General features: G+C 31.6%; 3 protein-coding genes across 3 annotated transcripts; 1 reads left to right on the top strand and 2 right to left on the bottom strand.

Annotated features, from left to right (window-relative positions):
• The first annotated feature begins 437 nt into the window (after positions 1-437).
• LOC103574707 (uncharacterized) lies at positions 438-11,473 on the top strand. Its single transcript, XM_014443627.2, has 15 exons — positions 438-676; positions 931-1,326; positions 1,398-1,538; positions 1,600-1,816; positions 1,909-2,034; positions 2,181-5,335; positions 5,786-5,809; positions 6,655-6,804; positions 6,895-7,063; positions 7,420-8,212; positions 8,285-8,798; positions 8,890-9,065; positions 9,164-9,289; positions 9,398-9,544; positions 10,356-11,473. Exons 2-15 carry the CDS (start codon positions 957-959, stop codon positions 10,434-10,436), a joined length of 6,189 nt encoding a protein of 2,062 aa, XP_014299113.1. The 5' UTR covers positions 438-676; positions 931-956; the 3' UTR covers positions 10,437-11,473.
• A 1,409-nt stretch (positions 11,474-12,882) lies between these two features.
• LOC103575884 (uncharacterized) lies at positions 12,883-20,382 on the bottom strand. The gene is made up of 6 exons (XM_008555867.2): positions 20,358-20,382; positions 18,550-18,659; positions 16,827-16,953; positions 13,837-14,167; positions 13,495-13,745; positions 12,883-13,424 (listed from the first exon to the last, which is right to left on the bottom strand). The coding sequence occupies exons 1-6, from the start codon at positions 20,380-20,382 to the stop codon at positions 12,883-12,885; spliced, it is 1,386 nt and encodes a 461-aa protein (XP_008554089.2).
• Positions 16,059-23,048, bottom strand: LOC103574715 (myosuppressin). Its single transcript, XM_008554223.2, has 3 exons — positions 22,872-23,048; positions 16,760-16,953; positions 16,059-16,304 (listed from the first exon to the last, which is right to left on the bottom strand). Exons 2-3 carry the CDS (start codon positions 16,947-16,949, stop codon positions 16,213-16,215), a joined length of 282 nt encoding a protein of 93 aa, XP_008552445.1. The 5' UTR covers positions 16,950-16,953; positions 22,872-23,048; the 3' UTR covers positions 16,059-16,212.
• Positions 23,049-23,197: the final 149 nt, after the last annotated feature.

Below are 23,197 nucleotides of genomic sequence, written 5' to 3'. Positions count from 1 at the left end.
TTTCAGTGTTGAATGCATTTAGTCGTAATTTGAAATTTGTTCCATGTCTGCTACGTTCACACTCATAAACTTGCACACTTTGCACTTTTTGTCCGCTTGATATCGTAACAAATTCATGATTAATTCCGATAAATTAATAGATATATCACTTCCCGATTATTTAATTACTAATATTTAACAAAATTTATATATACAGACCGATTAAAACCAACAAAAACGAATAAAAAACTCACGACACACAGGAGCGTCCGCGTCTTTTGAGATCACCGACAACTCTGACGCTCTGAGCCGAGACTGCGCAGCAACGATGCGCCTTAAGCTCGCGGGAAGTCCTGCTGTCTTTTGATTGGCCGTCTTTCTTAGCGCGTCAATTCAAATAAAATTTCCACAAGATGGCGCTACAACCGTTCGATTCTATTTTTATTTATCTTGATTTTCCGACAAGCACCCGAGCTAAACGCGAGCAATACCTGCAATATTTTTAATCATAACAATCAGCTGATGTGTCGAAAATTCGAATTTATTTTTTACCTAAATAATTATTTACCCCCCCTGTTATTTAAACTCACTTACCCAATAATTCTGCTCATTAAAAAAGTGACTGATTGTCAAAGTGATTTTTTTTCGTAAGATTCATTTTTTCTAAACATATTTGAATACTCGAGTAAGGTTACAAGTAAGTTTGTCATGTTTTTAACCTATTAAAATATATATTCATTATATTTTATTATATTTACGCAATCAGACGACGTCACTGATGCTCAAAATTTTTAAAATAGATAATTTTAAAAATAAATATTCAAATATTAGTTATAAAAATAACTTTACACCAGTTATTCCCACCACTTCTTGACATCAAACATCATCTCCATGACTCTGATTTAAATTTGAATTTTATAAATTACCATAACATTGTCTAATTATTTGCAGGACTAGTTGAATGACAGTATCAAAAAATGCCGGGAAAAATAAAAGTAAAGATACTGGCAGGAAGAAACCTACCAGTTATGGACAGATCTGGCGACACCACAGATGCTTACGTCGAAATAAAGTTTGGTAATACCACGTACAAAACTGATGTCTGCAGAAAGTCATTGAACCCTCAGTGGAACACCGAGTGGTACAGGTTTGAAGTTGATGACGCGGAGTTGCAAGACGAGCCGCTGCAAATAAAGCTCATGGATCATGATACTTATTCAGCAAATGACTCTATTGGCCGAGTGTATCTCAATTTGAATCCGCTGTTGCTACCAGGACACCCATTGACAATCAAAAACATATGGACACTAGAGGCTACTATGAATACTAGTGTCGGTGCTCAAGGAGGTAATTTATTTTTATCTTTAGCACATTAACTAATTGGAGACGTTGCTGATTTTAATTCCAATTGCTTGCAGGTTCTGTTATGACTGGATGGATACCAGTCTATGACACAATGCACGGGATCAGAGGGGAAGTCAATATCATCGTAAAGGTTGAACTATTTTCTGATTTCAATAAATTCAAGCAGTCGTCCTGCGGAATTCAGTTCTTCTATTGTAAGTTATTCTCATGGTGTTAATTATTGGCAGTGGAAATTATTTATTTGATTACTTTTAGCGCCAAATGTACCGCATGGATACCATGCCCAAGTGATTCATGGGTTCGTCGAAGAGTTGGTGGTCACAGATGACCCGGAGTATAAATGGATTGATAAAATTCGTACTCCTAGAGCATCCAATGAGGCGAGACAGACTTTATTTTTTAAACTCAGTGGTGAAGTTCAAAGAAAGATAGGATTAAAGGCCATGGATCTCGGTGGGAATGCCGTAATTGGGTAAATAAAACTGTAATTTTGTTTTATGCTTTAGAATTGTAATACTTAGTCAGTTTTCTTGACAAACATATGAAATAATTATATCTTTTCAGGTATGTACAGAATTTTGATCTAGAAGGAGAATCTGGAATCGTTGCTCGTGGAATTGGAACTGCGGTGACGTTAATAAAAGTTCAGGATATCACTCAGTCGTTATTCGAAACTCCAACCATCGATGAGTGAGTTTTTACTATTTTATTACCATTAAAAGTCATAATAATTGAGTACTGAGATTAGATGGTTTTAGATTAAATTTATCGACAGTTTTCTCTGGTTAAAATCTAAATTAATATATTTAATTTTATTTGTCCTGACCTGCATGCAGCCTCGCGTGTGTGCAACTTAAAAGTCATGTAGAATTTTCCGAGAGTGACGATAATTTGCCTTTACTTTCTTCCTCACCTAGTCGTAGCCCCATAAATCCTCCGAATCCCCCAAACATAAAACTCCAGATGACTCATGTAGGTAATAAATTTCCCAAGAGTGACCGCGAGCGTGATAAAGTGTCAGCTTACTCACGGCCGACTGTTAAAGTATCAGAATTCACAGCAAGCGCGATAAGAATGCGGCAAATGTCTTTGCAACATAGTCCAGTACCGAGTGTACGTAAGACTAGTTCAGTTGCATTAAGTCAATCATTGTCTGATGACTTGATAACAGAATCATCAATAAAAATGATGCTGGCATTGGAGGACATGCGTGGCGAGAGCACGTCTGTATTTTCTCGCGGGTTAAAGAATTTAAAATACCTGCCCAAGCGGGTGATACAAATGAAAAGCAAGCTCTCGGATTCCCTTGATGATGAGAGTGATCAAGACAGCACGTACTCCAGCACTTGGTCTATCGTGGGGTCTGATTCCGGGCGGTCTTCGATCACCGATTTCAGACAGTCGATAAGACGTAAAAAATTTACTCACAAAAAAAATCTGTCTGAAGGCAGCATGGCCGCTATGTTGATTCGGTCAGTCCACGCAGGATTTCCTCTCGATAGTGTCAGAGAAGACCACGAAACTCCTACTCCGTCACCAGTTAACTTGTTAACCAAAGACGTTGATAGTCCTGCTGAATCTCCGGAGGGTCTGGATGAAGTTAAATCTGCTGAAAAGTTAAAGCCAGATGAAAAAGAACAAGAGACGGCTGTAAGTGAGTTCGATAAAGTAAAGAAAAAAAAATCTTTCAAATATAAGAAACGCAGACCGATGTTGTCGTCGTCTGAAACAGATACTTCGACGTCTGAAGACGATGACCCTTCGGAGTCTAGTACTAATTATAATATTCTTGATGACTCCCCTGTTACTGAAACTGTTGGGGTTAAAAATATTGAAGTTGAATTGGAAAATACTTTGAAGGGTACTGAAACTGAGAAAATATTTGATTTTACTACAAAGGAGCAAGAGAAAGGAGACGGGATTATTGATCAAGTTAAAGATGATAAAGATATTGTAAAGTTGAACAAAGAACGCGAAGATTCGATGCCAGAGGGATTGATACTCGATTACGATGGGCCTGGAGCTTTTACTCCTTTGACAGCATCAGCGCCTTCGACTCCTGAACCAGAATTTGTTGATAGTATTCCCAAGTATACTATTCTTACAAAAGAGCACACGCCGACCATGTTGAAAACTTCGCCGAGTTTTAAATTGAAGCTTTTGGGCAAGCAAAAACATTTTGATTCCACGGAAAGTGTGCAAATTATTTCAGCGGGTAATAAAAGCGAGTCTATTTTACCTGCTCCTGAGTCATTTGCATCAGTCGAACCTTACATGGAAGCTTTACTGCAGCCTCTGATTGATCCAGATTCGGACAGTGAAACTGACACTTCTCTGATAAAATCCAGAGATATCTCAGCTGTTGAATCCATTGAGAAAAATAATAATGAAATTCCTAACGCTGCTGAAAAGTCTGTCGTCATCGATATGCCAAATGATAATGAACTCAGCAGTCCAGTTACTGATAAACTAAAACTTGAAGAAGAAAAAATAAATTCCCAACCTGAACTGGAAGTAATCAATAATAAACTGGAACTTGAACCCAAACCTAAGCCTAAACTTGAAATTAAAATAATAAATCCTGAAGCAAAGTTTGAAGAAATAATAATGAGTCCATTACCTAGTCCTTTACCTTACAAAAAATATTTAGTTAACTCGAGATCGTTAGACTCAAAGGAACCTTGCGAAAAAAAAGAAAAAGTATCAAAGAAAGTATCGAGAACAGAAACAGTAATTTATCGCGGACCACCGAAAGAAAAAGAAAAATCACATGTGGAACCTAAAACTCCAGTAGATGAAATAATAAAAAAATCTTCTATATCATCGCTCGTGATAAACCCACCGGTAATAGTATCAGCATGCGACCCAAATCATCTCCAGGTACCGATGTTTGAGACCAAAGACATCAACGTCCGCAGTCCGTATCCCCACGACCAGGTTTTTAAATTCGAGACCCAAGTTCCCGAAGTATTTATGGCGCAATTTAATGAAAAATTTTATCAAAAGTTTCGTCATCGCGCGATGCTCGACTTGATTAAAATAATAGACACTAAAATGATGGTCCATCATCACCATCACGACCGCAGAGACTCGACGAAGAGCAAAAGGCGTCGTCGCGACCGGGTCAATTTCACGTCAACTCCCTCGCCCGACTCGATCCGCAAATCTAAAGCCCATCGGCTCTCATCGAGGTCCCGGTCTCCCGAGCAGCATCACCACCATCATCACCACCACCACCATCACCATCATTCGCATCACAATCACCACAATCACCACAGCCACTTGACCACGATCCACGGCAGCCACTCAGCCGCTCACATCTCCACCATGTCATCACCTCCCTCAAGTCCTTCAATAGTTTCCCTTAAAAAAACTGCCTCATTTTTCGAGCTTCACGATAACTTGCCGCGTATTAACAATCCTCAGTGCTTGACTGACAGTAACAATCAACCGGTACGCACTTATTCGAAAGACAAATTAATACCGCAGACAATTATCGAGAATTTAGAGGAACAAATGCACGAAAATCTCCAGCAGTCGCAACATAAAATAGCAGCTAAACAATTTCCTAGCAGCAATAAAATTCAAATAATAATTCCTAACCCAAATGAAATAGAGTCCATACCGATGGAAATAATTCCACCAAAGAGCCAGCAATCAAATGTTAGCATGAATAAGTTACTAAGTCCTGAAGAAATAGATCCATCTGTTCATAAAAGCCACAGCGAAGGTAGTCTAGGAAAATTGAGTAATAAAAATCATTTGCCAGTTACTAAAATTACTAACAATGCTAATTTAACTGACCCGTGTGTGCCTTGCCCGCCTGTCTGTCTTAGACCAGCACAGCTGGAGATCGAACCGGCAACAAGTCCCGTCCATGGGGCATCAGGACTTCCTGGGTCTGTTGGCACTAAAGTCACCAACTCACCGGCTGGAAAAATTCCACTCCATCGACGCTCCAGCGACTCTGACCTCAGCATTACTCCTAAAGGTAAGATCCCACTTTATGTAATTCAATTTTAAGTTATGATAAATATATTATAGATTTGTATGACTCCAACAAGTTTGTGCAGCAATAAATTCTGCTTCTGGAGTGTCACTTCTTTAACGTAGTTATCCTCAATTAAATAGGGACTGTTTTTTTTATTATTATTATTATTAATTGGATTTACTGTCGATGTAAATAGAGGAGAAAGAGGCCACGGTGGTGGCATTTCCTAGCCCACAAAAATTAAAAAACCACTTGTTTAGTATTTAATTGACATTAAGTGTAGATTATTGGGAAACTAATGCACGTATTAGTGCCTCAGTCACCTCTGTAACATCTTGATTGATATAATGCTCCTTTATTTCTTCATCATTGCATTTTATCATTACAAAAAAGACATATCGGGAAATTATGTTTTTTTTTCTGTTCCATTCTCATTATTTCTCCTGCCAGGATTTTGTAAATTCTTTCACAAACGTGAGTACCATACAGGGAACAAAAAAAGATATGTATCATTGATTATGTGAAATGTCGTCTCACTTACCTCTATTGTTTTATACTTTTACTAATCCCTTACATTTATTTGATCGTTAACATTTATTTTGGTAACTTATGATAGCCCTAGAAGACCTGAATCATTTATCGTAATCATTCATTCATAATCACGTTAACTCTGATGGTGAGAGATGAAATGACTATTTCAGATGAGAGTAATAATTATCATCCGCTGCCAACACATCAAGTCTGAAATCGTCTTTTATCCCGTGTTACACTTTAGACTTTTTTTTTCATAATTAAGGTAAGAGACCCAGTACCCGATCAGGGAACTAGTCTTCAATCACTCATGTATTCGTCTATCTATATTTACAAAATTTTACTAAATATAAATATACAAACACATGAAGTGATCGAGTACTAGTTCCCTGATCGGGTACTAGATCTTTTACCTTGCCCTTGTAATAAATAACTGCTCCAGGACTTTTAGGGTTACTGTTGAATAATTATTAACTACCTTAACTTACTCCGCATGACTACAGGATTTTTTTAAGTTGTATCTATTTTGAAAACTAACAATAATAAATAATTAATCATTTCCAGCATGTTATGACTTTATTTACATCTATAATTAATATTTATTTACTACAAGCTCACACGTATGCCAACTAATGATTATCGTACTTATTTATTATACTTATACTGTTTATTTAATTTATAATTTCAAATGCAACATTGCTCTATATGTTTACAGACGATATTGATGTACAGAGATTTATTAATACACAAGTATGTATTACTTTCAGTAATAAAAATTTTCTTCCCAGGTAATTCATTGGTCTGCAATGACAAAACAACTGTTCATATGAAACCCTCGACTGCGATCGTCAGAACAATGAATCAAGATGCCTTGGAGATGCTGGAGTATCCATTTATTACTATGCAACATTATCCCCCGGGTTTTGTATTGAATTTAGGTACTTAATTAGTATTTCAAGGTGTTGATTTTTTTAAAGTTCAAACGTATAAATAAATATGTTTGATTTTTTTTTTTTCTAAATTTAAAGGGGGATTAGTTAGTGCAAGATCTGTAAAATTAATTGATAGAATAAGTAATCTTGAAGAACCAGAAGGTCGCGATGCTTGGTGGACGGAAATAAGAATGGAAGTACGATCTCATGCTCGTGCTTTAGGCTGCAATGTTGTCCTGGGTTACAAAGAAGAAATTAGTATATGGTAAAATTATAAATAATTATTCATTCAATTTTTTTTCTATCTAGGGGCAGTTCATAAAATACGTTCCCACTTACGGAAGTGGGAGAGGGGGGGGGGCTTACTGTGATAAAGAGGATGGGGAGGTCTTAGGAAACGCGACTTTCCCAGCTCATCGAACAATTTTGCAAATTTTTCCCTCGATTTTTTAAAATTAATATTTTAAATTACAAAAATTTGTGTCCAATTAATTTCTATATATTATTTAAAGGGAGAGGGGAGTAAAAAGGTAAAATTTTGCGTGTAGCGACGTATTTTATGAACGGTCCGTTATCACTAATGCTAAATATTTAAAAAAATGATAAAATTTGAATTTATAGTGATGACGTGTGTGTTTTAAATGCTTCTGGAACTGCCGCAGTGATAAATTTGCTCAATACAAACCAAGATCAAGAGATTTTGCTCAACAAAAGCCAACAGCCAATCACAAACACTGGGGAAGTTGAAAAAAATATGCACAAATCTGTGTCGACAAATAAAAATGAAAAAATAGATGACTGTGTGAGTAACGGACAACAAATACAAACAACCGGTCGTGTAAAACGTATTTCCGAGAGCAATGATCATGAAATGCCGTCTATGACGTTTCACAGCGCATGCAGTCTGTGTCATTTACCTTACAACAGTCGCAGTCTACCTCTCAAAGTTCAAATGTCAAAGTGCGGTATTTGCAAGCGCGCCAAAGTCCCTGACGTATTGTTTACAACAATAGAATTGCCTGAGAACATTCCGATTACCGGAAGAGGTGTATTTATAGAAGCAACTGTTTGTAAAATAAAACGGGATGTTAGGGGTGAATTGAATGCTAAAGAAATTTCTGACTGTTTGCCATTTTTAGAGTATGAATTGCACAGTTTACTGATTAATAAACTAAAATTGAAAGGGATGAATGCCGTTTTCGGCTTAAAAGTCCAAGTTGACATTGGGGAGCGGCTCGTAATCGGTGTGGCGATTGGTACTGCAGTTTTCTTAACTGCATTGCCTAGTCCGCAGGTGCCGCAAATTGCATCGGGTAATTCCTGGCACAAAGAAGAACAAGTTGTAGAAATGCAAAAAGCGTTAATTGAAACCGCTAAAAAAAACCGTGAAATTTATCGTCTTAAGCCGTTAATCGTAAGTTTAATTTTTCAATTGAATAAAAATTAATTTTTTATTTCAAAGTTTAGAATTTTTGTTTTTTTGTAGGATTTAGAAAATGGAAGATCAGTAGGAACATCTGATACTGATGAATCGGAAGATGAATTACCAGACTTTGATTTGGGTACAAAAGACGCGTGTATTCTTGAGATAGATGACGTTGAAGATATGGATCGCATTAATTTACTGATAGAAGAGAGTGCCCCAGAAGGATTCAATGTCGTTAATATTCAAACTATTCCCGGACTAGAAGACTTAGAAATAGTAAGAAATTTACAAATGTTTACACAAATTTCGCGGACTAGGATACCAAACACCCAGTTGACTTCCATGCCGTCGACGCACTTAAACAAAATTCTCCGAACGATATTTTTTAAATTGCGGCGCATGGTACCCTGTGCTTTGTGTGACCTGCAATTCAAAGTAGCCATCGCTGAGCAAGACGAACTCCAAATTTCAGTCGTCGGAATGGCTCTAGGTCTCGGCGAGCCGGTTAAAATAAATAAATACAAGCGTAAAGCAATCAACAGCTCAACCAGCCGTGATTTATTAACCAAAAATGGTAATTTTAATTAAACAGATCAATCAATAACAAATAAATTTACTTAATAAAAATAAAAATCCTTGAATTTATCATTAACGCGTTTTTGCAGACGACTTGATATTTAATCTCGACGAAGACCAGGCAGAGAACGCAAACTCTGATTCGCCTGCCAACCAATTAATTACACCGGGGGTAGTTTCGTCACCAGTAGCCAATCAAGCACAAAAATCAAGATCCAGGTCACCGTTCAGAACCAGAGTGCCCAGCCAACATCGACATAAACATGTAAAGTTTTTTATTTCCTCTTAACTTTTCATTATTTACAACAGACGACAAACTCTTGGATATTTAAAGTCATTAAAAAAGTTTTCAAAACTCTCCAGGTTCCTTTAAAGGAAAGATACGGAGTAGACATAACGCCTTTGTCTTACCTTCCGGGCGGGAGGATTGAGCGGTACTTAGGAAATTTAAATTTCTTCTTCATCAGAGAAAGTACGTCAATCAGAGAGGTAACGCAATACTCTTTTTTATCAGCTATGACTATTTTTTTTTACTCATCAACTCTTGATCAATTCGTTCTAATAAACTCATTCTATTCTTCCTTTGTCTCTTAATAGAACGGCGGACTAAGTGGGTTCACTCATAGTTTTATAACCGAAGTATTGGCAATTGTTCGCGCTCATATTACAGCATTGGGTGGCAATGCCATGGTCGCCTTCTTCATGACGCAATGCGTACTCCTGCACAGCCCACACAAGAATCAAGTGAGTCTTTACTATTTTTTTTTATCTAATAAAATATATATACATACTTATACACATACATCAACTCCTTTGCCTTTAAAATATCAAATTATCTTATAAATTATTTAATTACATAACAAAATGTTCCTTTGACAACTCGTTCCATCGGAAGACTATTCAATTTCACACTTACTTCTTATCCTTTAAGGTCAAACCTGATCCCTTGGGATTCGAAAAATACTAAATAAATTCTTATATTTCACAAAGTAAAAAACATTCCTCTATTTTCTTTGTCCGTTATTTAGTCCGTTAAAATATAGAAATATAAATACTAAATAATATATATACATATACATTATATATTATTTATACCCCAAGGTGATACTCTATTATATTTTACATAAAATTGTTATTAAAAAAAATTTCTTCAATCATTTTTACATTTTTTATTCAGAGGAATTAAAAATTAATCTGTAAATTATTTAAACTCTCGAGTATTTGGAGTTTTTATTTTTAAAAATAAAATATTTACTTGGAAAAAATGTTTTTCATGTAAAGCAAATATTTTTATCGAAACTTCCGTAACTGAAATTTTTACCGTTTAAAAAATTTTATTTTATTTATTGAGGATATGAAAGTGAGGGAGCTATCGAGCTTGTATACGCCGAAGTAAAAATTTAAAAGTTTCTGCGCGGGGTCGATTAATTATTAAACAATATTTAGTGCAAGGGTAACTTATCTCGATTCCTGATATCCAATCCACGATAACCATTCTCACACACACGCACACACTGTAAGAGTTAAAATCGTTATCTAGTTTGTTATATTCCAGGGACAATGTTTAATCAACGTGGGTGGAGATGTTGTATCAGTTTCATACTTCGGTGACGAAAAACACAATCAGAACTGCTGACAACACCCACCCTACTCGGCACCGCCGTAACTTTTGGTAGTTTAGCTCTCCCTTAAACTCTATTGAGATAATAATAATTAATATTAAATTATTAAATTCGCAAAAAATTATAATTCCTCATTAATTACTATTGTCAGGTAAATTTTAATGATCATTAATCCAATTAACGGCAATCGAAAATCTAAGCCGCAAAAAAAGTCATGGGAAAAAAAGGTTCACTAAAAAATTCTTTTTCATTTTTAATTTTTACATAAAGTAATTAAGTACTAGAATAATCGTAAATGTGATTGCAATCCATGACAATAGATGAAGTGAAATTATTTCGATAGTAATTAATAATTCTAGTCGCGTTGATTAATTAATAAGTGGTTGGTTAATAAGTTATTAAATGCCATTAAATTATAGATATTTAATTTATTTATTTAAAAATGATATCTCTTTAAAAATTTTTTATATAATTGTAACGTTGATATTTTATTTAATCACGTCAAAGTCTTTTCGTTCATTTATTTGATAGTGACAAATTTAATTTATTTTTTATTAAAAAAAAAATAGAATGAAAGTGACTCGAAAATAAATATCAATTTGTAAATAAAATCAAAAATCGTATTATAAATAAGGTGTTACATAGATACTGTGATTTATTAGTGCAATATAAAATTTTGTGACACTTGCACAGAAAATGGTTACACCATAAAAGATCCGAGGTCATTTTATTCGCGACTAATTATCCGGATTTGTCTTTTTTTCGGCTATTTAATTACAGCCGAACTCTATTAACTCGAATTGTTATTCTGCGGAGGGGCAGAAATTTCAAGAAATTTCTGAATTAATGGATACCCTTTCTCTCTTAATAAGTAAACTATACGCATGCGCTCTTACATCTACATTAATATTATTAATGTACATTTAGCGCGCGGATAATATGAACATGGATCTTTTAACGTGATCAAAAAAAAAATCTTACGTTGCCAATTTGTATATATATATGCCAATGTAATTAGCAATATAGTGATTAGTATGGGTATGAAAAAATATTACACGTGTTCTAAGCACTCTCTAGACAATAAAAACAACATTTTGTTGCATCCGACACAAAAAATATTGTATGCTACTGAGAGATAATAATTTGTATACTTATGTGGTGGCAGCGCTCGCCTTCGGCTTGAGCCGCCAAATGCCGCCTTGTTACCGAAACCGCTCACTCAGTGACAGAACATTATTTTACGTATCTATATAATATAATATTGCACTTGAATATTGTTGATTAATATAATTAAGCCGCGAAACAGTCAACTGTATAATTAAAAATAAATCGCTATATTTATTTATGTAATTTAGTTAGTACGTACTTTAAGACATTAATAGTCACGTGCCTGTGTTCCGATGGAATCGTTCAATATTTAACGTAATCGCCTCAATGTTTTAAATACCCGATGAGTATTTGTCATGTAAATAGTAATCGATTTTATTGATGATATTAAATTTAAAAATTCGTCTTTCAATCATGAGACAAATCCCCTTTGAAAAAAAAAATATTTAAAATATTTATTACGAATCCCGTGTATTTAATAAGTAGTTTAAGTATTTTATCACATAGAATAAGTAATTCAGTTTAAAGTTAATGATATATCAGCAATTATTACAAACTCGTTACCATTTTACCAAATTTCTTAATTTTTTTTAGTAAAGTTTAAAATTTTAAATTTCTTGTGCAAAAAATTATTAATTAAAATAGTGAGTGAGTATGAAAGATATATAGTTTAAATTTATTGTTAAAAAATTTTATTTTACTTCAATAGTTTGTGAAAAATATATAAAATATTCTCCATGTTTATACATTGCTCACCAATAATTATAATCAGACAAAAAATCAATTAAATTTGTCAGATTTTTTCCTGCCTGATCCTCGTTCAAACTCTAGTCTGCAATTTATTTTTTTTAAATTTTAAATTTGAATCGTATATTGGGTGGCAAGGAATGAAACAAGACGATTTTAGATGAGAGGATAACTGGAGCCGAAGGCGAGCGCTGCCACCACAGGTCTGAAATCGTGTTTCGTTCCGTGACACTCGTTTTTTATGATTACCTGCATTGAAAATCGATTTTTTGCAATTATTTGAATAATATAGAAAGCTTATTGTATCAGAAGTAATATATATAAATAAGAAATATTAGAGATAGAGATTATTTCGGTCATTAACTTGGTTAAGTTTCTGTTATCATCAATTAATTATTCAACCGCGCGGATCATTAACGAAACAATGACCTGTAGACAAACTAATTAATATTTATTTGCATCATGACTTTATAGCCAAAGAACAATGATCAATTTGCATTTTAAAATGCTAATTATTTATAATAAATATTTTTTATTATTATTATTTAAATATACTTCAGTACGGACAGTTCAATAACATACTGCGTAAAATAAAAATAAAGTTTTTCAACTCAATAATCTGTGCGTCGTGAATTCCGGAAGATCCGGGAACGCATTTCGGAAATCATCAACGCGACAGCAGTAACTGTACCCGCGATTACGTCTCATGTCCCAGTTTACGAAATTTATTTCAGCGCAAACGTCATTGCATACAAAATATTTTTTTGTCAAACGATTCAAATGAGGATTATTTATTGTGATAAAAACAATTCCAGCTTTATTTTTTCGGTTATAAACAACTTTGAAAAGTAATTTTGGTACTGGAATAGCTAATCTTTCATTTTCCTCATATTTCAAGTAGATTTTTTTATTTCTTCCATTAACATCTCGAAGTTCGAGAACTCCAAGTGATCCGGTCCATATTTCAAGATTACAATTTCTTTCGCTCGCGTAATTACGTACACTTATTTCAATCTGTTTCCAATTACCGTCATTAATATTTTGCCACATAGGCACTGTATTCACGTAGTAAAATGTCGCACGTTGTTGGGTCCCATATATAAAATCACTTTTTGCAATTAAATGCCCTCGTGACAAAAAATAATTTCCTTAAACATAATTTGAAATTTTCGTCTTTAAATTATTTTTAAAAAATTTATTTTCACAAAAAAAAAGTACCTGTATTATGAATGTACTGATTAGCAAGTTTTCTGCTTTTCAAAATTTGCTTCAATGTTTCTTGTTGAGAAAATCTATTGTAAATAGTGTCCATGCTGATTCCTCGATAAAAATCGCCTTTGACAAACGAGGGTCGGGGAATTAAGATCTCAGCAGAACCAATAGCTGCCGGTATTTCAGTATGAGCATAAATCGTATGGCCAATATTTTCATCATGACAAAAATCAATTATCCCGACAAATTCTTCATGGCTGCGCGCATTGAAAAAATAAAAAAATTTTATTTTATTTTATTTTATAAAACTCGAATTATTTTTTTTTTTTTTTTTCAATACCAACTAACTCGTCTATTTTAATAGAAAATCCGATTTCCCCAGTAAATCCGATGCCGCACGCATGATAAGTCTTACGTACACTATGCTGGGGATATGCCTCACAGTAAATTTCAAAAAACGAACCTTTCCTGTTCGCGTACGTCAACGAAAATGTTTTCTCACTAACGCACTCGAACACTGCGCTCTCAAATAATTTTATTTTACTTCGCGAAAGTAAAATCCTGCCTCCAGGACACGCTACCCGTATCAAATCTCCCGGTTTCATAACAATTATATCATTACCCGGTTCCTTGGGGTAAATAAACCCACGGCGTGACTCTGCGTACAAAAGTAAAGGCTCTAATTCATGAAAATCATTTATTTCAATCATACATTTTTCTTCTCCTAAAATAATAAGTAATTATTTCACTAACTACTCCAAGTATGAGCTTCAATTCAATTTTTAAAACTTACTACACATTATTCCACTAGAAAAAAAATAAAAAACATTTTTTTAAAATTATTCAAGTAAGCAAAAAAAAGTAAATCAAAAATAATAACTTACAAGGTTGTAAAGCACAGAAAAGTGTCAAGCATTTTATTGAAAAAAAATTTTATAACCAAGTGTTCTTGACTATCACTATATTTCTCAACTACTGGACTATTTTGCAATAAATTTAGGCATCAAAATTTAATAATGTAAAGTCATAAAAAAAAAAAAAATAATTGTTTAGTTCAAATTAATGAATTTAAAACAAAACCAGTGAAATTTGAATTTACTTGAACTATCCAAGGATTGAATTAATCTAGACGATAGTTGATTAATCGAAACATGGCTCAAATCATTATCAGTTCCATGGAAACACTGATACTAAGATTGATGTCTTTCTGCCAACTTTGTCAATTACTCTCACTCAATATATATTAACTCGTTTTTTCCAAGCTCGCTGTCGCTCTTCCGCATTTAAAACAGCTTGAATATATTATTCTTCATCCCATATATTTTTCTTTTCATTCAAAAGTACATTGAGTTAATAAAAAATCAAAGATCAAAAGCGTGAATATATTTAAAATTTTAATAAATTAAACCGCGTATTATTTATGTCTAGATAAAACAAACAATAAAAGTTATTTTCTAATTTATTCACCCATTAAATTTAATTTATACTCTTGTTTACTCAATTCGTCATATCTCTCGTAAAAAAAAAATCGATCGTGATATCAAAAATTTTAATTTATGGCCAACTAAATAAATAAGCCAGTAATTAAGTAATGAATTAATTGATTAATTAATCGATATAGTTTTGCAAAAATAAAATTTATTATCTCGCGTTAAAAATAACAAAGCAGCCATGGAATTTTGAGATACGCGAAAGATACAGGGGTGATATTTCACCTCAGTTGTAAGTGGATCCCACAAAAGATTAAAGCTCGCAAGCTTCTTCAGCACACAATAGTCTAGTGCTTACTCTTACCTCAAACTTAAAATGATACCAAAAGATAAATATTTTTTACTTTATCGAAATTACGACCGCCGTCCATTCGGATAAGGGATTTTGAAAAAGGATAATAATTTAACCAACAGTTGAAATATTTTTTTTTTCATTCTTATTTTATATACACATATGTTACAATAAATATATGATTTGATATTTGTGTATTTAGTGCATGCGTTACTATTTTAATAAATAGATCTTAATTAAATGAAAAAAAATATTTATTACTATTCGATAAATGCATCAGTCCGTTGTGAAAGTGAAATAAATAATTAACAATTAATGCTGTGATTTAAATTATAATTTATAAGGTAAGTATACTACAAATATTATTCAAATATTTTAATTTTAATACTGATTTTTAGGACAAAAATCGATGCCGAAATTTGAATTTAAATTTCAATAAATTATCGTGATTTTATTTTTTCAGATGGAATTTCATTCTCATAAATTACAAATCACGAAAGCAATCGTGCGAAGCGCTATTCTTTTCCCATCTACGAATAATTCATATTAAACATTTATATATGTATACATATATTTATATACTTAATTGATTGATTGGGTTTAGTTTGAATTTAGTCAAGTATCAATATCACTTAATTTTAGGTAACATCTGTAGCGTCTCAGTGTGGAAAACTTTATATATTTTAACTATCAATTTCATAAAATATATAATCTACTTTATAAAATTATTTTTAAATATTCCACTACTTGGAAAAATGACAATAACAAAAATTATTTTTTTCAGTTAACTTACTTTTGATTTTTGACGATAGTTAGCTCAGATAAAATAAAAATAAAACACCAGTTTTTTTATTAATTATTCAGCTGATAAATTTTTTTTATAGATTAGACTCTTCTTTACAAGTTCGGTTAAATCTAATGCAAGTCCTTTAGTTAGTAGTCTTAGCGTCGTTTTCCAAAACGTAGAAATACATGGTCGACGTCTTGACGTTTGACTCCGTTTATCAGCGGTGCGTTTTCACGTAAAACTGGAGCTGAAAATTTCATAATTCGTTTTTATTATTACTAATTATAGTCAGCTAAAAAATAAAAATTTAAGAGCGACTCGGGTTAAATCGAATATCCATAAAATTTTTTTTTAATAATTTATTCGAGTATAAAATAAAAAATTCTTTAATTAAAATTAAGTTCAACAAAATCTTTGATAATAACTAACTTAAATGAAAAGTTGATAAATTAGTTATCTCGCTGACTAATTATGTCTGCGTGATTAGTCGCGAACTTTGCTTGACCAATATACCCTGTTACAACTTCTCCAATATCTATCAAGCGCTGAACTATATCTCGTTACAAACACGAGCCACTACAAGGCACATAATAAACTTAAACTGACATTAAGCTTCTCAAACTGAGACCTCTATATCGACGCGTATAGTAGCATAGCGGGGATGATATCCTAATATATCAGGATGTCGTGGTTTTGGTTTACCTTTGTCGTCAATGTAATTTTCCATGGCCGCACCAAGTTCGTAAATGGTGGACAGCGCGACGCAGACCTTGCGAATCTTCGGCGGTACCTCGTCCAGAAAGCTCGGATTGCACTGGGCTGGAGGCATGCCCAGAATCTCTCCTGAGAGTATACTCAAGATGATCAAAGTTGTTGACGTGATGAGATTCATTGCTCTTTGGACAAAAAATAATTAATAGCTTCCATTGAACAGAAATTTCAAATTCATTCAAAATTATTTCCTCGATTTTATTTTATCTTTTTTAATTATCAGTCACGTGATCGGCAACAGATTAAATATTAATACGAGTACGAAAAATCAGACTCTGACGATAAATAAATATCAGGTTAAATTTTGAAAAATATTTATTACGAAGGTAAAGTGAAAGAAGCGATTCAGTAGTTACAATAATTTATTGTCGGCCACAAAATGAAATTTATCCGAAGCACGCAGATGTCTTTACTTGTTTACTGTTACCATTATAAGCTCGTAAATTCGAATTAAATGTTGCGGCTATTTATTTATTCTACCGTGTATCTGAAAGTTTAGTCCTTTGGGCGCAATAAAATTATAATAGTTTTATTTTCTTTACTACGGAATTGAGATAAAAAAAAAAAAAAAAAAAAAAATGTTTTCATAAAAATACAATTTTCATTAGTATCAATCTATTATCTTACATGCAATTTATCGTAGAGTAAAAAAAAATATAAAATATTTTAATTGCCATAAAAAAATTTTTTCAATATCAGGCAGAAAAATTTTCGTGTCTTAATTTGTCCCATTCTTCTCTTTATTAATAACAATGATAAATTTTTGCTAGAATTTTCTTATCAAAAACTCAATTAAAAGATTTCGTTTAATAAATTCCTGATAGACATTTTCATTATTCTATTTTCTGTAAATTGGAGCCTCTTAGAAATTAAAAAATATAATAACGACTATTGTAAAACAGTCCAATTAAATTTGAAATTGCTATTGCATACAGAAAAGCAATTGAAATAATTATAGTGATATTTTCAATTGTCATAAAATTTTCTTTATGAATTCAAGGTTGAATGAACTGTGTACCCTTGAACCCATAAAGCTCTTGTTCCATCCACTTCACCCGGAAATTTCTTAAGAATAGGAAGTGAGTGGAGTAGCTAAGATTAGGTCCGGAAGGTCAGGGGTAAAGTGCTGTCCGGACATTGAAATCGCAGCCCTAGAAACCACGGCGCAGATTCAGTCAAAAGAAAAAAAAAGTATTTAGAAAAAAATAAACATCCATATAAAATAAAAGATATCCGCTGCAGATATAAAAATAAGTGACTCTTGAAGAAAAACAATCTGTCAAGTTATCCAAGTCTTATTTATAGAGGGGTTCCAGTAGTTGGAGCGTTATTTTGCGGTGGACATGGACCCGCAGTAACGATATTGTAGGATCGATGATAGACAGCACGAATTGTGGACAAAATGTTTTGTTGATAGAAACAATAATATCTTAGAGAGAAAATATGAGATCACTGGCCATAAATCGCGAGGTTTTCTTGATGGATGACCAACAGCTGTCGCTAAATTTTTACCATTAAATATTATTATCACGTACACATGTTTTTTATCACACTAACTGAATCCAATGTCTCTATGTGATAAGTTTTATTACTCTTTTTTATTATGGCAACAAAACTTTTGGGTTCCTCTTGAGCTTATTAAAAAAGTTGGTCAATTTGCCCGAGCTCTTGGAAAAAATTTTATTTCTTCAGATAAATAATTGAAAGACTTTCCCATTTACTGATAAATTGTAAGAAATTAAATTTACGTGTATTATCAAGTGTATAAAGAAAATTCCTTGGGGAAAATTTCTGAAGATAAAATTAAATTCCGCAGCTTCTTCATCTAAAGCTGAAGGAAGTACGGATTAAATTTCCATCGTTTTCTCTTTATCTGGGATGGACTTCAAAGGGAAAAAATCACGAGACTGACATCCGCGTTTTATGCGAACGGTGTTTGGTCTAGTAGACCTGGCTTTGGTGTCTCCTCTCAAACAATCGATTATTTGAATTTACAAAGGATCTATCGAACGCAAATAAATTTTTAAATTCAAACTTTTTTATTTTCTGGTAATTTATTTTATAAACTTTTTAATTAACGTTAAAAATGTAATAAGGTTGCGTAGCGTCGAGCGAAAAAAATAAATTACCTTGTTATAAATTTTAAATTAGCTATTAAAATATTATTCAATACTCTTTTCGTAAATTAATGAATAATCGTATGATTGACACTTTCATTAAAAAATATTAAATTCATTTTATTTTATATTAAAACAAAAGTAACTTTCCCTACAGTATTTTTACATAAGACTCCAATTATTTATTTTCGTTTGAAAATATTTTATTTTTATAAATAAAAAAAAAAAACTTAGATACGATTTTTGAATTTTTTGAATTCAACGAAAATTTTCAAAATTTAAAAAAAAAATTAGACTTATATATTTGCAGTATTAACTCATAAATTTATGTTTCAGATAAAAAATTAAACAAAAATTTAAATAAAAAAAAAAAACTACAATAATTTAAATTTGAATAAAAATTGCTCTGTGTTTACATTTGTTCAAATCACGCTTTAAATGAGCAACCTGTTGCGACCCTCCACAAACTTTCTCAAACTTTACAAACATATATATATATATGTATATATAGAAGAGCGGGCAAAACGGGATGGGGTGTAATAACTGACTCTCCCAAAAATTCGGCAAAAAAATTTATTTTCCAAAATTGTTCTTATCCGTCATTTATGACTCTTCTTGTCAATTTCCAATAATTCTTGGCATCCCAAAGTTAGAAAAAAACTTTTCAACTTTTATAGAAAAAAAATTTTTTTTAACCCAATGTATCGGCGACCATAAAAAACACAAACTATGACTTCTTTGCCAAATTGAAATTTCAAAAAAGTTATCTATAATCATTTTTTTTAGCGCCTATATTTACCAACCGTAATTAAAATCTCTTTTTTAATTTAAATGTCAAAAATTTTATTTTATTTTATTCGGGCTTTTGAAATAAAAAAAAAAATATATATATATTAATTAATAATTTTTTAAAAATGGTTTGTTTTGCCCGCCCTTTTTCTATTCAAAAAGTAGCCCTTGGTTTTAGTTATTATGATTATTTTCCATACACTGAAAGTTGATCATTAATTTTACGGTACACTCACTTTAAAATAGTTAATGTACACCTAAAAAAACATGTGTTATGAGTCACTCAAAATGAATTTTTAAATAAAATTTTCATTAACTTGAAAGCTAAGTGCAATATTAAAAGTACTAATTATGCTCATTTATTTACATAACAATTCCATTTTCTGTTGTCTACTTCTTACATAGAAAACTAGTGCATACGAAATCTAATTAAACTTCATTCTAACGCCCACCATCTAAAAATTTACACCCACTGAATTAATTTTACATCTTAAAACAAAAGTTAATTAATTAATTAATTAATTAATTACAGATAAATAAATATTTGCTAATAAATCATTCATTTAAAATCATGAAAAAAAAAAATTCAGCGGTACGTGAATAATTAACATTTAGTGTCTCACAGTTTCTTTTGTAAATAAAAGTCATTTTAATTTCGCGTGCAGTAGAACTAAATGAAAAAAATAAAAACATCGTTTGAATTTAAAAACAAATAAATATAAAATTTTTATAAACCCGTTGAAAGCAAATGAAAAAAGTTTTAATTGAGATCGAAAATTGTTTTACGTGACAATGAAACTATCGCGTGGTATAAAATATTACTAATAACCTTGACCGGAACAGTATATCGGTTTCCGAAAATTACCTACACAATTTCATAGTGTGGGTGCACATGTCATGTGACTTTATTGCTTTATCGTTGATCTGATTGCTCAATCGATCGATAATTACTAGTATCTTATCATGCGAACAATTTAAATAATTTATTTTTATTTTATATTCCCACAATTATTTTCCACTACCATAATATTTTTTTAAATTTCATCAAAAAGATCTTTTATTTAAATAAAAAAAAAAAAAAAAAAAAAATTCCACTCACTGGAACTTACCGCCATAAATAATGAAAAGACAATTTAAATATTTGTTGTATTTATTTACTTAATATTTTTATTAAGATCAGACCATGTTCAATTTATTCTCGACTACAACCGACGTGAGATCGTAAAAGTGCAAGCTTACATCCAATTATCAGATAAAATAAAACACTCAGCAAATCTCACGTCTTAGGACTTACGATTGTCCTTTTAAATTGAGTGCATCAATCAATAAAGTTATATATCTATATATATGTCAGTACAAAAATTTATGACCAATTAACTTTTTCTTCTGTCTTCAATTACTTAATTTTTTAATATAACTAATAATTTTTTTATGCCTTTTTAATTGTCCTTTCATAGTAATTACATTTAATTATTTTTTTTCAAATTATTAATATTCAGTAGGTCGGTGGGATAAATTAAATTATAATTCTAGTAAAACACGAAAAATTACTCTAGTGTACTATTAAAGCCGTGTGTTTTTTTTATATTTGATGTACGTGAAAAATTAATTCCTAGAGCAATAATCGAAAACACGGAGGGTGAGAAATATACCTAACACGTGGATGATCATAAAAATTTATAAATAAAAATATAAGTGTGTATATTATTCTTTATATATTATTAAATTCATGAAGCAAAAAAATCCGATAAATTATTTATACTTTTCAATGCATAATATCTATGTATTCATTGTAAAATATATTGAGAACTCGATGTATATATATTGCAATCTGTTAAAAATCTGCGGAGTGGACGTGGATCAATTCTGGAGTGAATGCGAAGCGGATGTTTACGGAGTAATTTTTAAAAAAACTCCGGAGCTCTGAGTAACAGTAAATTCGGATTTTAAAAAAATCCATACTCACTTGGGATTCACTCCTGATTTTTTTACAGTACAAGCGGAAGTAGATTTTGTCGGAAGTGAATCAAGGGAAATTATATTTTAATATCTTTTGCTTAGTCTTCACAAAGAATGTCATGTCATGTAAAATTATGGATAAAGTTTATATAGAATCTAGAGTGATTGATAAAATACTGAATCACAGTAAATTAGATCATGTTGACAGTTCGTACAATAAGGTTTTATATTTTCATATTTTGCTTTCAATTGTTAATGATTTCAATGACTGACAACGTGCGTACGTTTGATTGTACTTCTATTCAAGCTTGATGACCGGTTCAAATTTACTGACTCATTAATTTTATTCTATTTATATTCAAATAAATTATTCATAAGAAATTAGTAACAAATGTCATTAATAAATTTAAATACTAACGAAATTTTTTTATTAGAAATTATTTATTCAAAGTCAATGAAAATTTTATTTACTTTATTTTTTATAAAATTTGGAGTTAAAATTTTTTTGTTTGAAATTAATAACAAATTTTGCTAAAAAAATTTTATCTTTTAAATTTGGTATCAAAGTTTATTTGATAACTTTCGAAACATAAAATACATCAATATATCCGCAATTAATAATTAGTTAATCGTCGACTCTATCAAATAGTAAGATACTGGAAATTAAGTTATTAATCGGTAGTAATTAACAGAAATTGTCTGTCCTAAATGTTGGGTAGTAGAGAATTCATTCGTTTAATTCAGTAGTTAATGGCAAATGTCCGTAAATAAACACAAACATTATCTATAAATCGTGTGTTAAACTTTATAATTCCGCGAAGTTGATACTTAGTGAGTAAGTTTTATTACTTTATAGCTAAAGTTTAATCACAAAAGTTCATTAGATTCAATAATGCTCTCGTTTGACGACTTGCGCTCTTGAAATTCTATTTACTCCACAATTTCCGTTTATATAATTACTAATCTTCATTTATGAAAGGTATTTTTACTATTTTTACACTTCAATCAGTTCAAAAAATAATAAAGGAAAATTAATTGCCAATTTTTTTTTTTTCACAAATTATTAAATTAAAGTTTCAAACAAAATAATTTTACTTCCGCAATTTCTTTTTTTAATTTTTCAATTAAAAAAAAATATTTAAAATTTTAATTTATAAATTCAAATTGACAGAACTTACCTCTGAACTCTAGTACAATTTCCAACAAGTGGTTACTGATGAAAACCAATAATTCCGTTTAAAAAAAATAACAAATTTATTTTTTTAAACAATTAAATTATATTGCTCGGGACTATTTATTTATTTATTTACTTAAGTTGCAATAAATATTTAAACGAACAATTTACGGTGTTTCTGGACCTGATGGTGAAGATACAGTGGTGGAAAAAGCGAACCATCAGCCCTTAAATACACTCACCCGGTCTGGCATGCGCGTACCAAGGGGCGCCATAAAATTGTTTAGGGTTACTCGCGATAATTGTCTCTTCAAATAGCCTGGTATTAAT

Source organism: Microplitis demolitor, chromosome 7, assembly GCF_026212275.2.
Source record: "Microplitis demolitor isolate Queensland-Clemson2020A chromosome 7, iyMicDemo2.1a, whole genome shotgun sequence".
Taxonomy (NCBI): domain Eukaryota; kingdom Metazoa; phylum Arthropoda; class Insecta; order Hymenoptera; family Braconidae; genus Microplitis; species Microplitis demolitor.
This window is presented reverse-complemented; position numbering and strand designations above follow the sequence as displayed.